This window comes from Lepidochelys kempii, chromosome 6 (assembly GCF_965140265.1).
Source record: "Lepidochelys kempii isolate rLepKem1 chromosome 6, rLepKem1.hap2, whole genome shotgun sequence".
NCBI lineage: Eukaryota > Metazoa > Chordata > Testudines > Cheloniidae > Lepidochelys > Lepidochelys kempii.
The window spans coordinates 120,842,671-120,862,101 of record NC_133261.1 but is presented as its reverse complement, the minus strand read 5'-3'; the positions used below and the strand labels follow the sequence as shown (position 1 = coordinate 120,862,101).

General features: G+C 45.0%; 1 protein-coding gene across 4 annotated transcripts in view; it reads left to right on the top strand.

Moving 5' to 3' along the window:
- Positions 1-17,415, top strand: part of MNAT1 (MNAT1 component of CDK activating kinase) — a 187,125-nt gene extending 169,710 nt beyond the window's left edge. For 2 of the 4 annotated variants that reach the window (XM_073349925.1, XM_073349924.1), the window contains exon 7: positions 16,917-17,415. In XM_073349925.1, the coding sequence (XP_073206026.1) occupies positions 16,917-17,294 (378 nt within the window). In that variant the 3' untranslated portion in view covers positions 17,295-17,415. The remainder of the gene's footprint in view (positions 1-16,916) is intronic. The other 2 variants (XM_073349928.1, XM_073349927.1) reach the window with 1 other exon arrangement.
- The last annotated feature ends 2,016 nt before the right edge of the window (positions 17,416-19,431 follow it).

Here is a 19,431-nt window from a genome sequence, read left to right as displayed (position 1 = left end):
ATTATTGTTAAGTATTTATAATTTGTATTACCATAGTGATGAAGAGCTCTACTCAAGTCCAGGACCCCCTTGTGTAATGCACTGCGCAAACACAGAACAGTCCCTGCCCCAGAGAGCTTACAATCCAAGTATAAAACAAGAGATGGCAGCTGGGTCTTCAGCTGGTGTAATCTGATGTAATTCCTTTGGAGTCAATGGGGCTACGCCAATTTACATCAGCTAAGGATCTGACCCATGGAGTGATTTTTCTAGTTTATGGCAAAAAGAAAAGGGGGAAAGTTAGCTTTCTTACAAATATTTACTTTTTTCATTGTTCTTTCAGTTAGCACGATGCTTTAAACAATCTATAGCTTTCAGAGTATTATGAATTGTTAGTTTCTGTGGAACCATGAGGCTTCTCTCCTTCCTTTCCTCATATTATGTGCAATCAACAATTTTTTGAATTTGTGCTGCTCCAAAGGCTACAGTTTACATGTATGCTAAATAAAAAAAAAAAAATACCCTGGTGCTGATCTCAGACCTGTGCCAATCAGAATGTATTCCATTGAAGTCAGTGGAGTTACTGATTTAAAAATGCAGGGAGGGTAGAATCAGGACCTGGGGCTGGTTGAAAATTTTCCATTAACTTTTTTTCAGTGGAAAACGTTAACGAAATTTTTGTCACAGAAAGCATCCACTTTCCTTGAAAATTTTTCCATTTTTTTAAAAATCAGAAAACCAAACCTCTGAAAAATTTCTATTCAAAAAGTGAAAAAAAAAAAAGTGGGGGTTTACGAGGGGAGAAGAAATAACATTTTCCAATTAGCTCTACTTAATACGTATTACTCTGTGAATATCTTTATTCCTGTGTTCACGTGCATCGAGACCTTGACATAAAGTCTGCATTAACCTTATTTCTCATGATTTAGGAATTTTTGTGTGTTGTGTTCAGAATTGTACCCCCAAAAGCCATAGACACACTTGAACACAACCTCCCAGTATAAGGAATAGGTATGACTTTTTGGTTTAAACATACGTTCTGTGATTAAATTAGAAGACCAATTATTTTGGAAATACTTCAAAGGTGCATTGATTTTTGTGAAACATTCTAATGGATACTTTAAAAAGCCACTACAGTAGCTGTAGTGATGGTAAGAACATAAGAATGGTCCTATTGGGTCAGACCAAAGGTCCATCTAGCCCAGTATCCTGTCCTTTTGCTTCCGATAGTGGCCAGTGCCAGGTGCCCCAGAGGGAATGAACAGAACAGGTAGTCATCAAGTGATCCATCCCATGTCGCTCATTCCCAGCTTCTGGTAAACAGAGGCTAGGGACACCATTCCTGGCCATCCTGGCTAATAGCCATTGATGGACCTATCCTCCATGAATTTATCTAGTTCTTTTTTTAATCCTGTTATGGTCTTGTCCTTCACAACATCCTCAGGCAAGGAGTTTCCTGGGTTGACTGTGCATTGTGTGAAGAAATATTTCCTTGTATTTGTTTTAAACCTGTCTATTAATTTCATTTGGTGACCCCTAGTTCTTGTGTTATGAGAAGTAGTAAACAACACTTTCTTATCTCCTTTCTCTACACCAGTCATGATTTTATAGACCTCAGTCATCTCTCCCCTTAGCTGTCTCTTTTCCAAGGACCAACGCTGTTGCATTCATAACTGAAACAAGGAACTCCGAGAACTTGCTCCACTGAACTTGTCAGCATTTGCTATTACAGCAAGGCATGCACTTTTTCAGACTGCTGCACTCTGAAATGTTTGCCCTTGATCAAAGAGAGAAAAGGAAAGGAAGAAGAGAGGTAGGAATAACTCCATATCATTAAACTGGTTTCCCACCTTTGGAATTAAAACTGGCTTTATCAAAGAACAGCTGCTCCAAGGCTAAGGTTACTTGTCCTTTTCTTTTGGTTTGCACTGCAGTTTTGTCTTCCCTCCGCTGATGTCCAGTAGCTGACCTCTGTGCTGCTTCATTTTAATTGAACCACACTGTGGCATTTGCGTTTTGTTTTTAAAGATCTTTGCCTTACTAAACAGAGCTCATTCGTGTGCCTGCCCAAGATACCTGGCAGGCATTTGAAAACAATTGCTTGTTAGAAAAGACAGACAGAGGAGACGGAGAAGAATCAAGAGGTTCTAGTTTTCCTTTAAGGATTCATGCTTTGGATGTGTAATTTTTTTGGTTTTCCCATTGGGAGAAATTATTGTTGGTGGAACAGTCTGTTTTCTGTTTAAAACTTTAAAATAAATGAAAGTGGTGTGGGTCACTCCAATTTAGAAGTCTATCCTTAGACCCCAGTCCTGCCATGAGATTTATCTGGATCCCCATTAAAGTCAACAGGGCTTCACAGGAGCACAAGGTTCTGCCTCTGCTGAGTTCATTGCATAATCAGGGCTTTAATGTTTCCTTGGTCCTGGAAGTCCTGAGGTAAGAAAGGACTGGGGACCTCAGGATTTGGCCCATAGACTTTTATTTTTGAATTTATCAGCATGCTACTGTGTCTATGGGACTGGACATATAGTGTTCCTTGACACTGTGTAGGTATATGTGGATTTACTTTAATCAACCAGAGTGCAATCCTGCAAAAATAGAGCACAGAACTTATTACCATGAGATGCAGCCGATGGGTCTGGCTCATAATGTAACTACTGCCCTCAGCAGTTAAGTGTTGGCAGGATTGGGGCCCAAAAGAGTAGAACCTTCTTAATCACAGTTTAGTGCCTAGTTGACGGTACAGTGACCGTGTGCTGTACGCCATGAGTACAGCTTACAGGCCTGATTCTGCCCTCACTTGCACCAGTGGAAATCCAGAGTTAATTCCGTGGCTCCACTCTGCTGGCCCCCTGGGAGGAGGTATGCGTTGTGGTATGGCTGGGGGAGGGGTGCGAGTGCAGCCGGCTCTGTCCAGCTGGCATAGGCCCCTTGAGGATGTGGTTCAAAGACATCCTTGGGTTTTCAAGGTTGGAGCCTGTTTGAAATAGCGATGTCATCTTGAGATTATGGTTTCTAGAAGAAAAACTGAGATGCAGGGTTGAGATCGATTGCTTCCTTTGTTTACTGTCGCACACTGCATTACAGGTTGCTCTTGGATCCCTGCCCTGCTGCTACTTCACTAAGTGCCGCTCAGAGCTGTCCTGACCATAGGGCAGACCGGGGAAACTGCCCTGGGCCCTTCACTGCAGAGGGATGTAGGGGGGAGGCAGGGCGGCCTGAAGGGCTAGCGGGGGGCCTGGTGCCGGCAGCAGGGGGTCACGCCCGCGACCCACATTCACTGGCCCAGGCGTTTATTTCTTTTTGGTGCCTGCAGCCCCCTGGGCTCGGCTTTGGGCTCAGTCTCTGCGGCGGCAGCAGCAAGTGACCCGGCCCTAGCCCGCTCTGCTGGCTCCCGGCATCGCCTGCCGCCACGGGGTCCTGGCACCCCTTAACCACTCATGCCAGGGCAGGCTGACCCTGACCCTTCCCTTTTCTGGTGGGACCCTCCACCAGCACAGGGGGCCTCTCACCCGTAGCACAGGTGAGTGCCAGCCAGTAGTCTCCATCATCCCTTGCCTGTTACCCAGCACTGGTGTCCCCCCAGTGCCCCACACCTCCCTCTTCCACTGCCCATTCTCCCCTTCCCCAGCACTGGCTGGGGTCCTCCAATGCCATCTCCTGACCAGGCCCAGCCCTTATCTCGCCCCTTGCCTCAGGATCCTCCTTGCCTTTCAGCTCTCCAGCCTTGGGGTCCCCCTCTCCGCAGTACCAGGACCTGGGGTCTCACACCTCTGCTGTCTCCACCACCCACCAGGACTGGGATCCTCCATCCATCTGCTTTTCTGTCTCCCGCCCCACCCCCAGAGAAAACAGATCTTAGAGCCCCCCCTCCATGCTGGATAGTCCTGGGGTCCCCCAGCACCAGGGCACATATAGAGACATGGGCTCTCAGTGTTGCAAATGCATAATTACATTTTTTTAAAAAAATCCACGGAGGGTAGTGAGACCATATGCACCTGGGAAGTGAGTTTGCTGCAAGGAGGTCCAGGAAGGTGGATTTCAGAATGTAAGCGGCGCGACACTGATCGTGATTGGTGAAGGTTTTTTTTAATTATATGAACTTCATTATAATTATAAAAAAGAACTACAATATAATATAACATAATTATACAGCTGAGTGCTATCAATAATAACTTGTGGCCAGCAGCTGCCCTTGAAGTTCTCTGTGACCAGATTTCACCTGTATGAAAAATATTAAGGGGGGCCCAATTCAGGCTGATTTGCCCCAGGCCCTGCACCTCCTAAGGACAGCCCTGGTGGTGCTATTGACCAAAAGCAAACTTTTCTCATCTACAGCTGGTTCTCTCAGACCTGGACCTCTCGCCATGATTATCTGTGCCACTACAAGACCACTTGAAACTTTCAGCTAATGCGCCCAGTGTCATTCACCATGCAGCTGCCGGCCTGTTTGCTAGGGTTTGCAGCAAAGAGCTGGTTGCTCCAGTTTTATCCATTTCATTGGCTTCCTGTTCCCTTTAGGTGCAATTGAAAGTTAACTTTGGTCTATGAAGACCATTATGGGTTATGTCTTGGCTATGTTGAGAGGTTGCTTCTCCTTCCACGTACCACCATAGCAACTGAGATGAGATGAAGCTGTTGAGCTAACCGTCTCCCAGGATGGCTTGGTGTTTCCAATAAAATGTTGGAATTCACTTCTCCTGTTGGTTCTTGCTGACAGGCCTGGTACAAGGCTCTTCGCAGGCATTTAAATGTGTGTTGGGGATTGGGAAAGAGGGTGCAAGTGTGTTGTGTTTGTGAGTCTCTTGTTGCTGTTTAAAATGTTGAGTTATAATTGCAATTGAGTAGGCAGGTCACCAGCAGGATTATTGGCGTGATTAATAGCTCATTTAGTTATAGCTTGAAGAACAAGAAAAGCCGAACAAACAAACCCTGCCCAACAAATTGTATCCTAAGAGCCTAATTGAAAGCCCATTTTTAAAGTCAATGGAAAGACTCTGACTGATTTCAAAGGGCTTTGGAACAGGCCCATATGTAACCAAGTATTCCTGTCACTGTGCTGCCTCTCTCCGTCCACACACGCTCTTCCCATGTGTTGGTTGCACAATTGTTGTATTTTCTCTTAACGTAGGCTATATGTTCTTTGGTGAAAGGACTCTCAATATATGTTTGAATAGCAACTAGCAAAAACGTGCCTGATCCTGGCTGGGCTTCAGGGTGCTACTATAATAAAACATAATAATGCACTTTGAGACTTTTTAGAATTGGATGTATTTTATAAACAAATCCTGCCTCAATTGCATGGAGATAGAGAAGCTTGCCATACTATCAACTCAAGCAAAAAGTTACTGCTTGTTGGAACGTGAGTTCCATCAGCTCAGGAGATATATGGAATAACAAAAGCCAGGCATGCCCCAGTGGGCAAACAGAAGACTGGATACAGCCTAATTCTTTATACATCTTATTTCTAGATTGGTATAAATCTCCTCCACCTAGTTACACTAACAACCTGGGAAGCCACTGGGTTTGAGCTTGAGCTTTGTGCAGCAATATACTTAACTCGAAGAAGTTCTCAGTGAAATAACTGCTTGGTTTTTATGTTCAAAACCAGAAGTAGTACCAAAAGGACGTGGTACCAAAAGGACGCTTTTTGAAAAGGACGCGTCTCTGAAAGGCTCCACGAACAAATATGTTTGAAGCTTATTGTAGAGGCCTCGTGCGCCTAATGAAACCAGCATATTGTGGAAAGATTCAGGAGGTGTATGCTCATAAAATAACAATGGCAGTAGCTGACTTTGTGTCACAGAGAGTGAATTTCTCGAAATAGCCCTTATTCCCAATCTGTTTTTGAATTGGTGTTACGCCATTTTGATGGTAGTTAAAGAGTTAAGTGCACCAGGGAGGGAAGGTATTGAAAACTTGCCAGTAGCTATGGCAGTTGCTGTTTTTTCCTGTCTTCGGTTTGGTCACTAACTAGACTGTCCCACAAGCACTGTAACTAGTGACATTGTTCAACACTGAAGGAATCCACTTGCTTTGTGCAGCCAGTATTTGAGTTATCATTTTTGTATTCTTATTTAAACGTTGAATCTGGAAGATTTCCCAGATGGATTGTCTGCCCCGTTTCACGACATTTTAGATGCTGGGGTCAGACGGGCAGTAAATTGAATCACAGGGTGAATTGTGATTTACTTTATCTCTTCTTGTCAAACAACTTGTGAATTATTCTTATCTTCCCCTCATTTCCCATAAAACATCTGGCTAGCAGATTTAAAAATAAAGAACATCTATATTCCAAAAATGTAGCTGTATGTGTGCCACAGATGATCCCACAGCACACCCCAAATGGGAGTTTCTTAATCTGGGATGGGTTTGGAGAAGGATCCATGAGATAATCCACAGCACCGTTATGTATTTTCTTATCTCAGCGCTGACTCAGGCTATTTCGTAATGTTGCTGAATTACAATAACTCAAAGCTATAAACTACTACAGTCACTCCTTGGATGTTAACTAACTTGAATATGGGCTGGCTCCAAGGAGCCCTCTGTATGGGCTATATCACCTTTTGTTACAGGTTTCTATAGTGCCCAATTCAATCCTGGACTCTAGGCCCTGTCCTAATGCAGATAAATGTCTGAATAAGAAAATCTATCGATTAGCACCAGCGTCTAAACAGTCTTTGCATTTAAATATCTTCTATTCATCCAATTTTACTTCAAGGGTTTGTTAAATTTTACTGCTAATGAGAGTTCAAACATTACTTTCAGACAACTTAATTTTGCGAGTGTACCTCACTAGTAAACTAGTGTGAATTAAATGTATTCGCATCATCTCTTCCCATTACTTCAAAGGGACTGTCAGTAGTTTAGCCCTAATTTTTTTTTTTAAGTATTAACAAAAACCTAGTATTCTTCTTTGAGTGCCTGCCTATGTCCATTCCACATTAGGTGTGCGCACGCTGCATGCAGAGTCCCCAGAGATTTCTTCCTCTGTGGTATCCATCAGACTGGCTCTAGTGTCCTCTGGTCCTGTGTGCTGATGTACCAGTACCTCTCAATTCCTTCGTACCGCCCGCAACAGTTGCTGGAACAGCTCTTCTTGCTTTGGCAAACTCCTGCTCAATGGTCTTAGTTCAGTCCTTTTCCTATGTTTCTCCGTACCCTGTACTTAATTTTTCTCAGTTTAGACTGTTGTAAATTAGTTGTATATAGATAGTTTGTGCTTCTCACCTTGTTAGCGGAGTTTCATCTGCTCCTGGTACCGGGGCACGCTTCGGTTCCTGGGTTTCAAGCCCAGTGCCTCCTACAACAAGCCTATGCCTGTGAGTGACCCACACTCCAGTTGTCTGAAGTGCCTGAGAGAGACTCCTGTTAGGAACTGCTACCAGATTTGGTCCCTGGGTTTCAAACCCTGTAAGAGGAAGAACCGGGAGGCCAGATTGAAGTCCCTCCTGATACAAGGTGGTGCTCTATCCCTCATCAGAGCCAACCCAGTCAGACTTGGCACTCAGTATCTCAGTGTTGGTACAAAGTGCTCCTCTCGCTGGGAGAATCTCTCAGCACCGTTGTCCTTCACCAGTGCCAAAGAAAAAACATAAGAAGTAGCTGGCTGAGTGTGGATGTTTCCCCGATTCTGAAGAGAACGAAGCACGGGGCATGCAGTGGAGTGCGACATGAGTCTGGCCACTCCTCTGCCCCTGCTCCAAGGGCAACACCGGTGACTCCGCCTCATGTACAGACGCTGTTGAGTCCTGTCCCAGACCATCCCTCAGCACTAAAAGGGCAAAGCAGCACAAGCGGGATCATGATAGCATCTACCCTGGAGGTGTTCTTTGCAGCTAGGAACCTGCTGGTGCTATCAGTACTGATGTCGCCAGTGGTATAAGAGTCAGTAGCATCAATAACGGGGTGCAGAAGGGAGCATGTGGCCCCAGGCTCCCATTTGGTACCATCTAAAGGGAAACCATCCTTGCTTGTCTCAATGCAGGTCTTCCCTCCTCAGCATCGTTCGTTGGCATCGATGGATACTGCCTCTCCATGGTCCCAGGTGGAAGGCTTGTCATCGGACTCAAAGTGGAGTCATATTCCCACTTGAGGAACCGTTGCCAGTTCTCCTCCCAGGCAGCCCTACTAGTTGGTGGATCTGGTGCAGGAGCACTGCAAGTACATGTGGGCACTGGTCTATGCAGATGCAATGGCCATTTTGGAACTGCGGGGTTTTCCGCTGATGCAAAGGCCCTCTTCCAGATGCCGAAATTCTGTAGTTTCAGGAAGAAGAGCACCCCCATCCCTATGACCGGCACCCGACCCACACTCCGGTACCAAGCCCGGTACCAACCTGCAGGACCTGGTTGGTGCAGAAGGAGCAGGAGATGAACCCCGTGCCGGTGCAGGCCTCTTCTTCCTCTTCCCTAGATGATGCAGTGTCTGGGGTGTGCATATTCCCCCTCATGACGACTTCGCAGCTGTTCAGGAGCTGTTGAAAAGGGTGATCTCAAACCTTGGGCTGGAAATGGGGGTAGTCAAAGAATCCTCCCACAGCCTGGTTGATATCTTGACCACCAAGGGCCCGTCAAAGGTGGCCCTCCCTCTCAATGAGGCCATTATGGGACTGGTTAAAGACCTCTGGCAAACTCTCTGTCCTCCCTCCCTCCCACTGCCAAAAGGACTGAAAAGAAGTACTTTGTTCCCACCTAAGGCTGTGAATACTTGTACTCTTATTCCCCTTCAGGATTCCTGGTGGCCTTAGCGGCTGAGAGGGACAGATGGACAACAAGGAGCGACCTCCAAAGCAAAGGACGCAAGGAGACACAACAGAGGTCCAACAGTCCATTCAGGACCTTCCATTTGAAGGCACTTCGGAGGCCACATCAGTTTGTTCAGAGAAGAATGAACAAACAAGCTTCATGGCCTAAAGGATTCTAGAGACACCCTCAAGTCCCTGGGTCTATATGCCCTGGTGCGTTTGAGGACACACTTCGGACGTCAACAACTGGTCCGCTTCTCAGCTCCACTGTCTTGTCAGGACCTGTTTAAGAAGCTAAACTGGTTAAACGCAGACAACCACTCCCATTCACTTCAGCCTTGCTACCAGGCACTCTCGGGAGGCTCCAAGTAGAATTTTTGATGGGGTGCTCAAGGGTGTTATATCTGTTCTTGTACCAGATCCTGCCCCATTTTTGTTTTCGGACCATCTCTCCCACTTCAGTCCAGTGTGGTCCTTCATTACATCAGACAGCTGGGTACTGAGTACAGTGGAGGAAAGTTACTCTCCAGTTTATTTCCATCCCTCCTCCCAGCCCCCTTTCCTGTCCCTCTTCAGGGATCCTTCTCATGAGTAGCTTTTGGCCCAGGAGGTACAAGCCCCCCTCCAGGTAGGGGCTGTGGAGGAGGTACCTCAGATCTTGAGAGGGAAAGGGTTTTACTCCAATTATTTCTTAATCCTGAAGGCCAAAGGGGGTCCCAGACCCATACTAGACCTCCATTTCCTCAACAATTACCTCAAGAAACTGAAATTCCACATGGTCTCCCTGGCCTCCATTATTTGCTGCCTGGATCCAGGGGACTGGTACACTGCCCTCAATTTAAAAGACTGTATTTTCACATCTCCATAAACCACAGAAGGTTTCTCAGCAAACCATGAACCAGACCCACTATCAGTTCACTGTCCTCCCCTTTGTGAGTAGTCACAAAATGCATGGCAATAGTGGTGGCCTTCTCCAGAAGGCGAGGGGTGCAAGTCTATCCTTACCTCAATGACTAGCTGACCAAGGGCGGGTCCGAGACCCAGGTGACAGCCAGCATCTACCTGCTCCAAGCTACCTTCCAAACACTGGGCCTGCTGATAGACGAGCAGAAGTCAACCCTCATCCCCATTCATAGGATAGAGTTTATTGGTGCCGTGCTCGATTCCACCTGGGTCAGAGCCTTCCTCCTAGAGGCCTGCTTCCAGACAGTGTCATCCCTGCTATCACAGGTCCAGGTCTGCCACATCATGACAGCCCGTTTCTGCCTCAGACTATTGGGTCATATGGCCATGTGCACATATGTGGTACAGCAAACGAGACTGCGCCTCAGACCTCTTCAAACATGGCTGGCGTACTCACCAAACCAAAACATGGCCGGTGTACTCACCTCAGCATACTCGCCAAACCATCGTCATTTGAACTCTGTGGTTATGGTTCCTGCTCAGGTCCTTGTCTCCTTAGTTTGGTTGAGGGAACCCCCAATCGGTAGGCTTGGGCATTAACTTTGTCATTCCCCCATCTTCAGTATCCCTAATCTCAGATGCATCTGAGATAGATTGGGAGACTCATCTTGAGCACCTCAGGACTCAAGTTCCCAGGAGGAACTCTCCTTTCACATAAATATCAGAGAGCTCAGAGCAATCTGCTTAGCACACTAGGTGTTTTTACCCCAGATTGTAGGCAAGATTGTTCAAGTTCTTACGGATAACACAGCTGCCATGTTTTACATCAACAGGCAAGGAGGGATATGCTCTCTTCTCCACCCCACCCTCCATGTCAAGAGGCTATTTATTCACTTGTGGAAATTCTGTGTGAAACACTCGATCCACCTTGAAACTTCTCACCTTCCGGGAGCCCAGAACAATCTGGCAGGTTACCTCAACAGATCTTTCTCCTTTCACCACAAGTGGTCCCTTCACACCAATATAGCCAGGACCATCTTCCAGTGGTGGTGGACTCCCTGTTTTGCTTGGTTGTAAAATGGTCTACAAGGGAAGTGTCAGCGGTTTTGTTCTCTACATGCGCGCAGCCTGGGCTTGCTCACAGATGCCATCCTGCTTCTTTGGACAACGCACCTGTTCTATGTGTTTCCCTCCCCATTCCTCTCGTGCACAAAGTCCTACTCAAAGTCAAGCAGAACACAGCGAAGGTTATCCTTATAGTTCCAGCATGCATGCCAGCACTGGTTTTATACGTTAGTGGACCTGTCAGTAGCTATGCAGATGCCACTCCCTCTCCTCCCAGACCTGATCTCACAAGATCACAGCCAATTGCTTCACCTGAACCTCAAGGCCCTCCGCTAACCATGGTTAAACCCAGCTGATTCCGCCAAGTCTTGCTACGTAATAGGAAACTATCTACTGGAGTGACTTACCTCGCCAGTGGAAGCATTTCTCAATGTAGTTGTGTCTGCTGGAATATCTGCTTCATCTGAGACAGCAGGGCCTAGCTATTTCGTTGATTTTAAGGTACACCTACCGGCCATCTCGGCCTTCTACCCTCCAGTGGATGGTAGGTCGATTTCTGACCCGGGTCCCAAACCAGGATATTTGCAGATCAGCAATCTGGTTGTCAGTGCATACTTTTTCATCCCACTACACCATCACCCAGCAGGCTAGCGGTGATGCTGGGTTTGGTAGAGCAGTGTTGCAATCCGCATGTCCATGAACTCTGAGCCCACTTCCTAAGGTACCGCTTGGGAGTAGACTAACATGGAATGGACATGAGTAACCACTCGAAGCAGAAAAAACAGTTACTAACCTTTCTGTAACTGTTCTTCGAGGTGTGTTGCTTATGTCCATTCCATGACACACCTTCCTGCCCCTCTGTTGGAGTTAGCCGGCAAGAAGGAATCGTGAGGATGCGGAGCTGGCCGGACCCCTTTTACTGGTGCATGAGTGCATGGCACCAGAGGACACCAGAGCCTGCCCAATAGATACCATTGAGGGGAAAATCTCCAGTGACTGTGTACGCGGCACATACATACCTAACATGGAATGGATCTGAACAGCACATCTTGAAGAACAACAGTTACAGAAAGGTTAGTAACCATTTTTAATACAATTGTTGAAGAGGGCATTTGGCACTGCGGACCCAGTTCCCTTAGCGTTTTAAAGTGCAGAGGAATGATGGTCCAGCAGCTAGGAGGTGGGGTGTTTTTTGGCGGGGGGATAGGGGTGTCATCAGTGGGCAAGGGAATAGGTGGAGTAAGGAAATGTTTGGGCCCTTTGCTAGAAACTGGAAAGTGGACAGGATCTCTGATAACATTGTTCTACCTAAAACTGATTGATTTAAAAAGAAACATCTGGACAAACTTGTAACTTTACACTAGAATTGCTTTTAAGCAGGCCCAGTTTTAAGCCTAAACTATTTGATTATGTTCCTCTTACTGCAGTTATAAAAGGTGACCATGCAAAAGGGCTACCAGAGAAGCTTTTATCAGAAAGCCAAAGTCAAAATGAAGTGCTGCCATCTTGGAAAGTAAAGTCTGGGGTCCCCTAGCCTTTCAGAAATGGGAGTGCTCCATTCACATGTTGCATACTGCTGACCACTGCTTGAGTGGTGTCCAGCCATTCCTGCTAGAGGAGTGGCCACAAGGCCTTTGAAGGGAGGAGGAAAATATAAGGGGAAGCTCACCCCCTGAAATGACCAGTTTGGCCTTGAAGATTCTAGGATAATTGTAAAGTACATCCTTTTCCTTGAAAACAGGAGGATTATTTCACATTGTGATGAGAAACCATTGGTCAAGAACGAAATTCCTCAAGACTCACGAAGTACAAAATACAGTGTGTTTTTAACTGATGCGCTAGGTTAATGGGGGAAGATCAATAGCAGCAGCTACGGAAAGGGGACTTGTTTGGGCAGAGTATGAAGCAGAGCACTGGCAACATGGCAAATGCAAAGAGTATAAAGCCATGGTTTAGAGAACACATGGCTCTTTAACCTTATTCAAAAATAATAGTGCATGTTTTTCTTAACCTTAGAGTTTAGTCTGCTCTCAGTAAAAACAAGATACATGAAAAACCGTGCACCAGAATAAGCAAACCTCTTTTTCCTGGTTTCTGCATATAAGATTTACAGATACTTAAAATAAACCTATGAAAAACAGACACAGTGTGCTGGAATTTGCTAACTAGTCGGAGCAATTATCTACAGGTTCCAAAACCCAACTGAGCTTGACTTTTGGAAATAGACTTGGCAAGCTCTTCTTCCTGGTGCTGTTGTAAAGGTGTACATGAAAAGATACTGACCTCTGCCAGAAACCCCAGGAATCCCGTTCAGAGATGAACTTGGGTAATGGTCATGAAGGAATTAAAATAACACAGATGTAGATTAATGTGAAAAAGTAGGCAAAACACTTAATTCTCATTGTGTGGTTTCAGTGTGGCAGAGCATTTTTAAAATGCTCTGGTGTACCACAGTAATTAAAGGGGTTAAGAACATTAAGTTAACATTACCTAACAAGAAAATAAATGCCTCAGTTGAAAGCCAACAATGTATCCTGTTTGTTTTATTGGACAAACAAGAATTAATGCAAGTTGCCATGGTAAAATTAGGTTTAAAACCTTTTCAGCAGTAATGATTTTTGTGCTGCTTCAGAGATCACATACTAGTTGATTGTGAAGGCCATAATTTCTGTAGAATCAGACTTCTTTATAAGACTGACACTCCCATTTAAAGGTGATCTGGAAAGGGGAAAACAACGGACTGTCCTCCCATTCTTCCCTCCCCTCCCCCATGTCTGAGGAAGGTTTGAAAAGCTTTTCAATAAAAGGCGTGTTTGGGGGTATTACCCCACCTTGCTTGGGTTTTTTTTACTTTAAAAATTCAGATCTTTTTCTTGGAAGACTCTATGGAAGACTGGAGAACTATTAAGGTTCTGCCAAGAGAAAAACATGCTGCAAGTAAAACTTGATTGATTGAGATGAGAGATGATTTTTATTAAGACTATGTAAAACTCACTGGTATTATGGGTGATGGGGGTGTTTTTAACTCAGGAGAAAAGCTGTCAGATATCCTCCAGTAAAATCAGGGAACATAAGACTTTTGTTCCTAATGTTTTAAAGGACAAGCAAAAAAAAAAAAAATCTGTTCTTTATAAAACAAAACCAGGAACTCTCTTAGGCTTTCTTTCATATGTCATAAAGAAGCTAAAAATGGCACAAACTTCCAGTCCCCTGCCCACCCCGCCACCCCCATTTGTAGGTTAACATTGATGTTGAAAGGGAGTTTCTTTGTACTATGTAATGTCCATGTTGTTGAGAGCTTGTCTTCAGCACCATGAAGCCTTCCCTGCACTCGTTAATATAAAGCACTGGTACGTACCTGGATTTGGCAATAAAAGACAAACTCACTCTGTTAACTTAGCATCTTACTAACAATAACTCAGTTAGAAATATCGCTCACGTGGGTGCATTATAGTTATTAGGTGTGAGAAATACAGTTTTCGGACTGTAATTAATCATTATTTAATAACATTCTTTACACATTTATGGCATCAATGGGTATGACCGTTTTATTACATTTTACCTAAAAAGGCTGACCTGTTTTATGTACTCTTTATGGAAACAGTGCAGTCATAAATTAAAAGATGCAACTCTTTTGGATATTTTACTGTTGGTCCTGTATTTTCCTGCCAGAAGTGCAGCTGTTTTGGGTTTCTCAGGATAACATATAAAAAGGCTGTGTGCGCATTGCAAGTTTATGCTTGAATTACCAAGCCAGAGGTGGAATGACTCAACCTTCCCGGGTGCAACTTGTTTTGATTCATCACATCTTGGTACAGCTAGTTTAATTTTAGTGGCTTTCATTACAACTGTGGAAAACCAATTCTCATGTATGGTACTGTATCTGGCTTTTAAAGGTTGAGGCAGCCACTCTCCTGGTGGTGACAAGCTGTAACCCTGGGGATTTGATGTGCTTAATTGGGTTCTGTGGACCAGATCCTCAGCTGGTATAAATGGGTATAGCTGCACCAAAGTAATTTACACCAGGTGAGGATCTGGCCCTACATCTTTATTATGCCAGGGCAGGGATTATGAGTTTATGGCACTAAATGAAACATTCAAGCCCCATTTAGCCCCATTCTGCTTCATACAACACTGCCACTTTACTGGTAGTTCTAAGTGGGCAAAATAACCTGAGTGTTTGCTCTCTCCAGCCCTTTTTTTGGGAGCCCAAGAGCTCAAGGACACACAATGAGCGTAGCTTCTTCCAGCTTCAGGTCACTGGTTCAAATTTGGTCTGGATATTTCCAGCCCTGGTGAAATGAGTTGCTGGTTTCTGTCCACTTGCTAATAGGGATTCTGAGGACACCTGTCTGATGCAATTTCCCTATCTGTAAAATGGGGAATATGCTTAATTCACAGGGGTGCTGTAAGGATTCATTCACTAATGGGTCTGGTTTTGCAATCACCTTGCACCAGTGTAACTTCATGGATTCAGTGGAGTTGCTTCAGATAGACATTCTGGGAGCAGAACGCAGTCTACTGGCGTCACCAAACCCACCAGCAGTCTACTGGCAGTCTAGCATTAACTGGACACAGAACTCCTCAAAGACCCCTTCACAGCAATGCAGGGAAGCTTGTATTGCCATTGTCCCTCCGGGCTTGTCCTGTGAGTTACTAGGGGACTTCAGACGCAGGTGGTTCCATAGACTTCTATAGAGTCTGATATCTTTCACGTTCTTGACTAAGTGCTTGAATTTACTCACCACAAATAGCTAGATTTTCAAGAGCGGTGACAAAAGCAACTGGGGGAAAAATGCATAGATACTAACTGCACCCAGAAAACCTGAAATTTGTGAGCACACCTGGGGATGCATTTTCACACATACTAGGCTGTATTATATACCTGTATTTCCCAACTGGTGTGCCATCAGGCCTGAACAGGTGTGCTGCTAATTTTTTTGAAAAACTACACTAGAACCAAAAACCCTTCCTTTGTACTTTAATTAGTGTTGAAGGTGGATTGCAGTTTGTACTTTTGCTCTCCAGGACCAGGCCCCGTGCGAATATTATGCATCCGTCACATTCCACTCCCCAAAGTAAGGTTAAGATAGCAAATTTGAGTCATAGAATATCAGGGTTGGGAGGGATCTCAGGAGATCATCTAGTCCAACCCCCTGCTCAGAGCCCTGTGGAGTGGGAGAAGCGAAGAAGAAAGGAATGGGGGGAAAGCTGCCTTCTGATTGGCTGTCTGCCTCACTACCCTGCCTGCTCCAGGGGTAGAGCAACCAATCAGAACTCAGTCTCCCTCTTCTCCCCCCCCCTCCTGCAGCCACCAGCTGGGGGTTGGGGGAGGGGAAAGAGCCTCTTGGAGCCACCCCTCCCCAGCCTGGAAGGAGAGCAGGGACTCTGCTACAGCCCCCCAGGGTTGGGAGGGGAGAAGAATCCCAGGAGAAGCAGAAGTGAGGTGTGGGGGATGGGTGTGAGGTGGTGGGGCGGTACAGCTGGTGCGGGTGGGGGGCAGAATTGGGGGGAGGTGTGGGCTGGACTGGAGGGTAGGGACAGAACTGATTTGGAGACTGGGGAACAGGATTGATTTGGAGGTTGGGGGCAGAATTCATTGCTGGGCTTGGGATGGGCAGATGTGGGGGGTAAGAAATTCTGCTGCAGGGGCCAAAATCCTCCTACCCAATACATTTGGAAGCCTTGTTTGGGATTGGGTCATGAATATTCATGAGTTCATTTGGAGACCATGTGGTGTGCCTCAAAATAATGGAAGGTACATCAAGGTGTGTCGCGGCACACAAAGGGTTGGGAACACTGTTATACGCGCATGGGCAGGTTCTTCCAGGTGCGTGGCCTCTGAAACGTGCCCGAGGTCTTGGAACCCTTGTTTTCTGAACTTTACAAGCCATTATGTTGTATTATTTAATCAGTAAAACTTTTAGGAATCTAGATTTTGAGACTATACAAAATATATTTATATGTGGTCTGACTCTTTAATAATCTGTGCTTTAAGTATGTTAGCTTCTCCCGTAATTGTTCAATAAGCGAAGTATCCTGAATGATTTCTAAGTATATTTGATCACTGTAGTTTCTAATGGTCTTAGTTAGATTTTGAGTGATATTTTTACCATCACTGGAAAAGTTTTCAGTGGTGAGAACTTAAAAACTACTTGGGGTTCCCACAGTATATGTGATATTTGGTTTTGGCCTAAAACCATGTTTCTCTTTGTTTCAGATATCTAAACCATGTCCGAGCTACCTCTCCACAGGATCTTGCTGGGGGCTACACTTCCTCCCTTGCTTGTCACCGAGCCCTACAGGATGCTTTCAGTGGCCTTTTCTGGCATCCCAGCTAGCCTGCATACACCGCCCTGTGAGCAGTGGATTCTGGAGTGGAGCAAAGAGCAAGTCAAGCAAACCTCCAGTGAAACTGCTGCCATCTGCACTATCGTTAACCTGCTGTCACCTTTTTCATATATATATAAAATACTTAAGCACAGCTGGCTTTACTAAAGGTTTTTGTTTTGTTTTTTTTAAGTCTGCACAAGAGCTTTGTAAAGTGGTGGATACATTTTTGCAGAGGGGGAACTCTAGTCATGTGGTACTTTGCTGAGAGGGGCTGAAGCAATAAGCCACATCTAATGGAAGATGTGAATAATTCAGCTATGTAGATGTTTGAGGTTTAAAAAAGAGACTTGTAAATTTTTTAAAATAAAACCAGACTTTTTATTAAATTTTGTGGTTTTACTCTTATTGCAGGGTTTTATTTGCACAAGCATTTAAATGCCATTTTGATTATAACATTGAGTCAATATTCAAACCTATGGTTTTTTCCCCATAAAACTATTTTCTCCAGCCTAGACGAGTGGGTTTGTTTCGTAATGCCTGTGGGGGGAGACAAGAAAACGTGGAGCTGTGCTGACATCACTCCTATATTAGACATACTTGATGTCACTCCTCATGCTACCTTTGTCCAGAAAGTGGCAGTAAAGTCCCTGGCTAAGAATCCTTCACCTGTGTTCCTGGAGAATAAGCTTAGGTGGAGCATCATTACTAGCTCAAGTGGTTCTAACTGGAGAAGGCTAAAGGAGGCCAAATGATATAGAAAAGAATGCAACAAACCTTTGCTTCATCATTTTGTGTGTGTCATTTCCCCCCCACCCCCCTTCCAAGGCAATGCAGCTCCTTTATTAAACAGAGCAAGTTTTCTGTGACAGTTTAGAACAGTGGTCCCCAGGGAGCACGGCATGGCCTGGGCCAGCCCCCACAGGGGACAGGGAAGGAATGCCACCCAGGTCTGCTCTGCCCTGGCCTGTGGGGGGTGAGGAAGGGCACAGCACCTTCCATTACAGGTAAAAGGGAGGGGGGCCATGAGAGGAAAGTTTGGGCACAAATGTTTTGTGTGTGTGAGGGGGAAGGAGTAGGAAAGGCTAATGCCCTTCAAAGCCTCGGTTGTCTGTATGCATTATAGAGTTTAAAGTAACAGATTAAAATGGAGACTGGGGATGAGAACAAAGGCACAGAGTGAGGAATATTAGCCTCTGCCAACAGATGGCAGAAGCTAGACAGCAAGCTTAACTAGCAGCAAAGGTTAGCCAGGTCTTGAGTAGTTTGAGGCTGTTAGCCTGGTTGGGGAGAAGTGACATGGACCGGTGTTTGAAGCGGAGCATAGGAGGTGAAAGCAGTTTTGACTGGGGAATAGAACCAGAGCTTCTAGTAGAGGGAGAGATGAAATAAAGTTTTCAGCTTTATCTTAAAAAGCTGTTAAAAACCAGCTGGTCAGCTTTTTCGAGAGGGAGAGAACAGGGGGGTTGGTATCGCAGGAAAGTGATAGCCTTGCTCCAGGTGGTGTATAAGCATGAAGCAACAGTTAACATTAAACAGGAGCTTCTGCAGTGGTAGTAGAAATCAGGCAGCTGGGCAAGTTCCATACTTTTGCACCGTATTCTAGATTGGCTGCACTGTGTACAAGGTGAATGTGTACTTGTTTGAATTCACACAGGATCACAGAGAAGCTCTTGCTTTGGTTTCCCAGGTAATTCTTTCCACTTGTTGAGTTGTAACGCTTTCGCCGTCTGGTTGTAAATGTGAATGCAGTCATGCTAAGAACGTGCAAATGATTAGATACTTAACTGGCTATTTTTATGTCCAGTTTCCAAATATGGGTGCAGTAGCAGTAATTGGAGGTGCAGTTTTGTACTCAGTATTCAGAAAATCTAGCCTTGGATGTGCCTAAATTCAAGTACTTCATTTATATGCAAATATTTATTGTGAACAAAATGAGGCGACAACTTAAACATGAACTGGAAAGATAAGAGCAATACTCAAATAAGTGCTAAAGATCCTAAAGTGTACTGGGTCACTTAAAGTATACAGTGTAAATAAGAGGGATTAAATGACTTGCCCAAGATGACCTAGCAAGTGAACTTAAGTCTCTGGGGTACAGTGGCTGGAATTTGAAGCTAGACAAATCCAAACTGGAACTAAGGCATACCTTTAACGGAGAATAATTAACCACTGGAATAATTCACCAAGGGTTGTGATAGATTCTCCATCACTGGCAATTTTTAAATCTTGATTGAGAAACTGATTTTTTTTTTAAAAAAAATATGCTCTAGCTTCAAAAGGAATTATTTTGGAGGTGTTCTATGGCCTGTTACACAGGAGGTCAATGAATCCCAGTTCAGTTCCCTAGCCACAACCTTGCACTGAAGCAAAACTAAATTACTTGTGTTTGGTACTAATGGCCA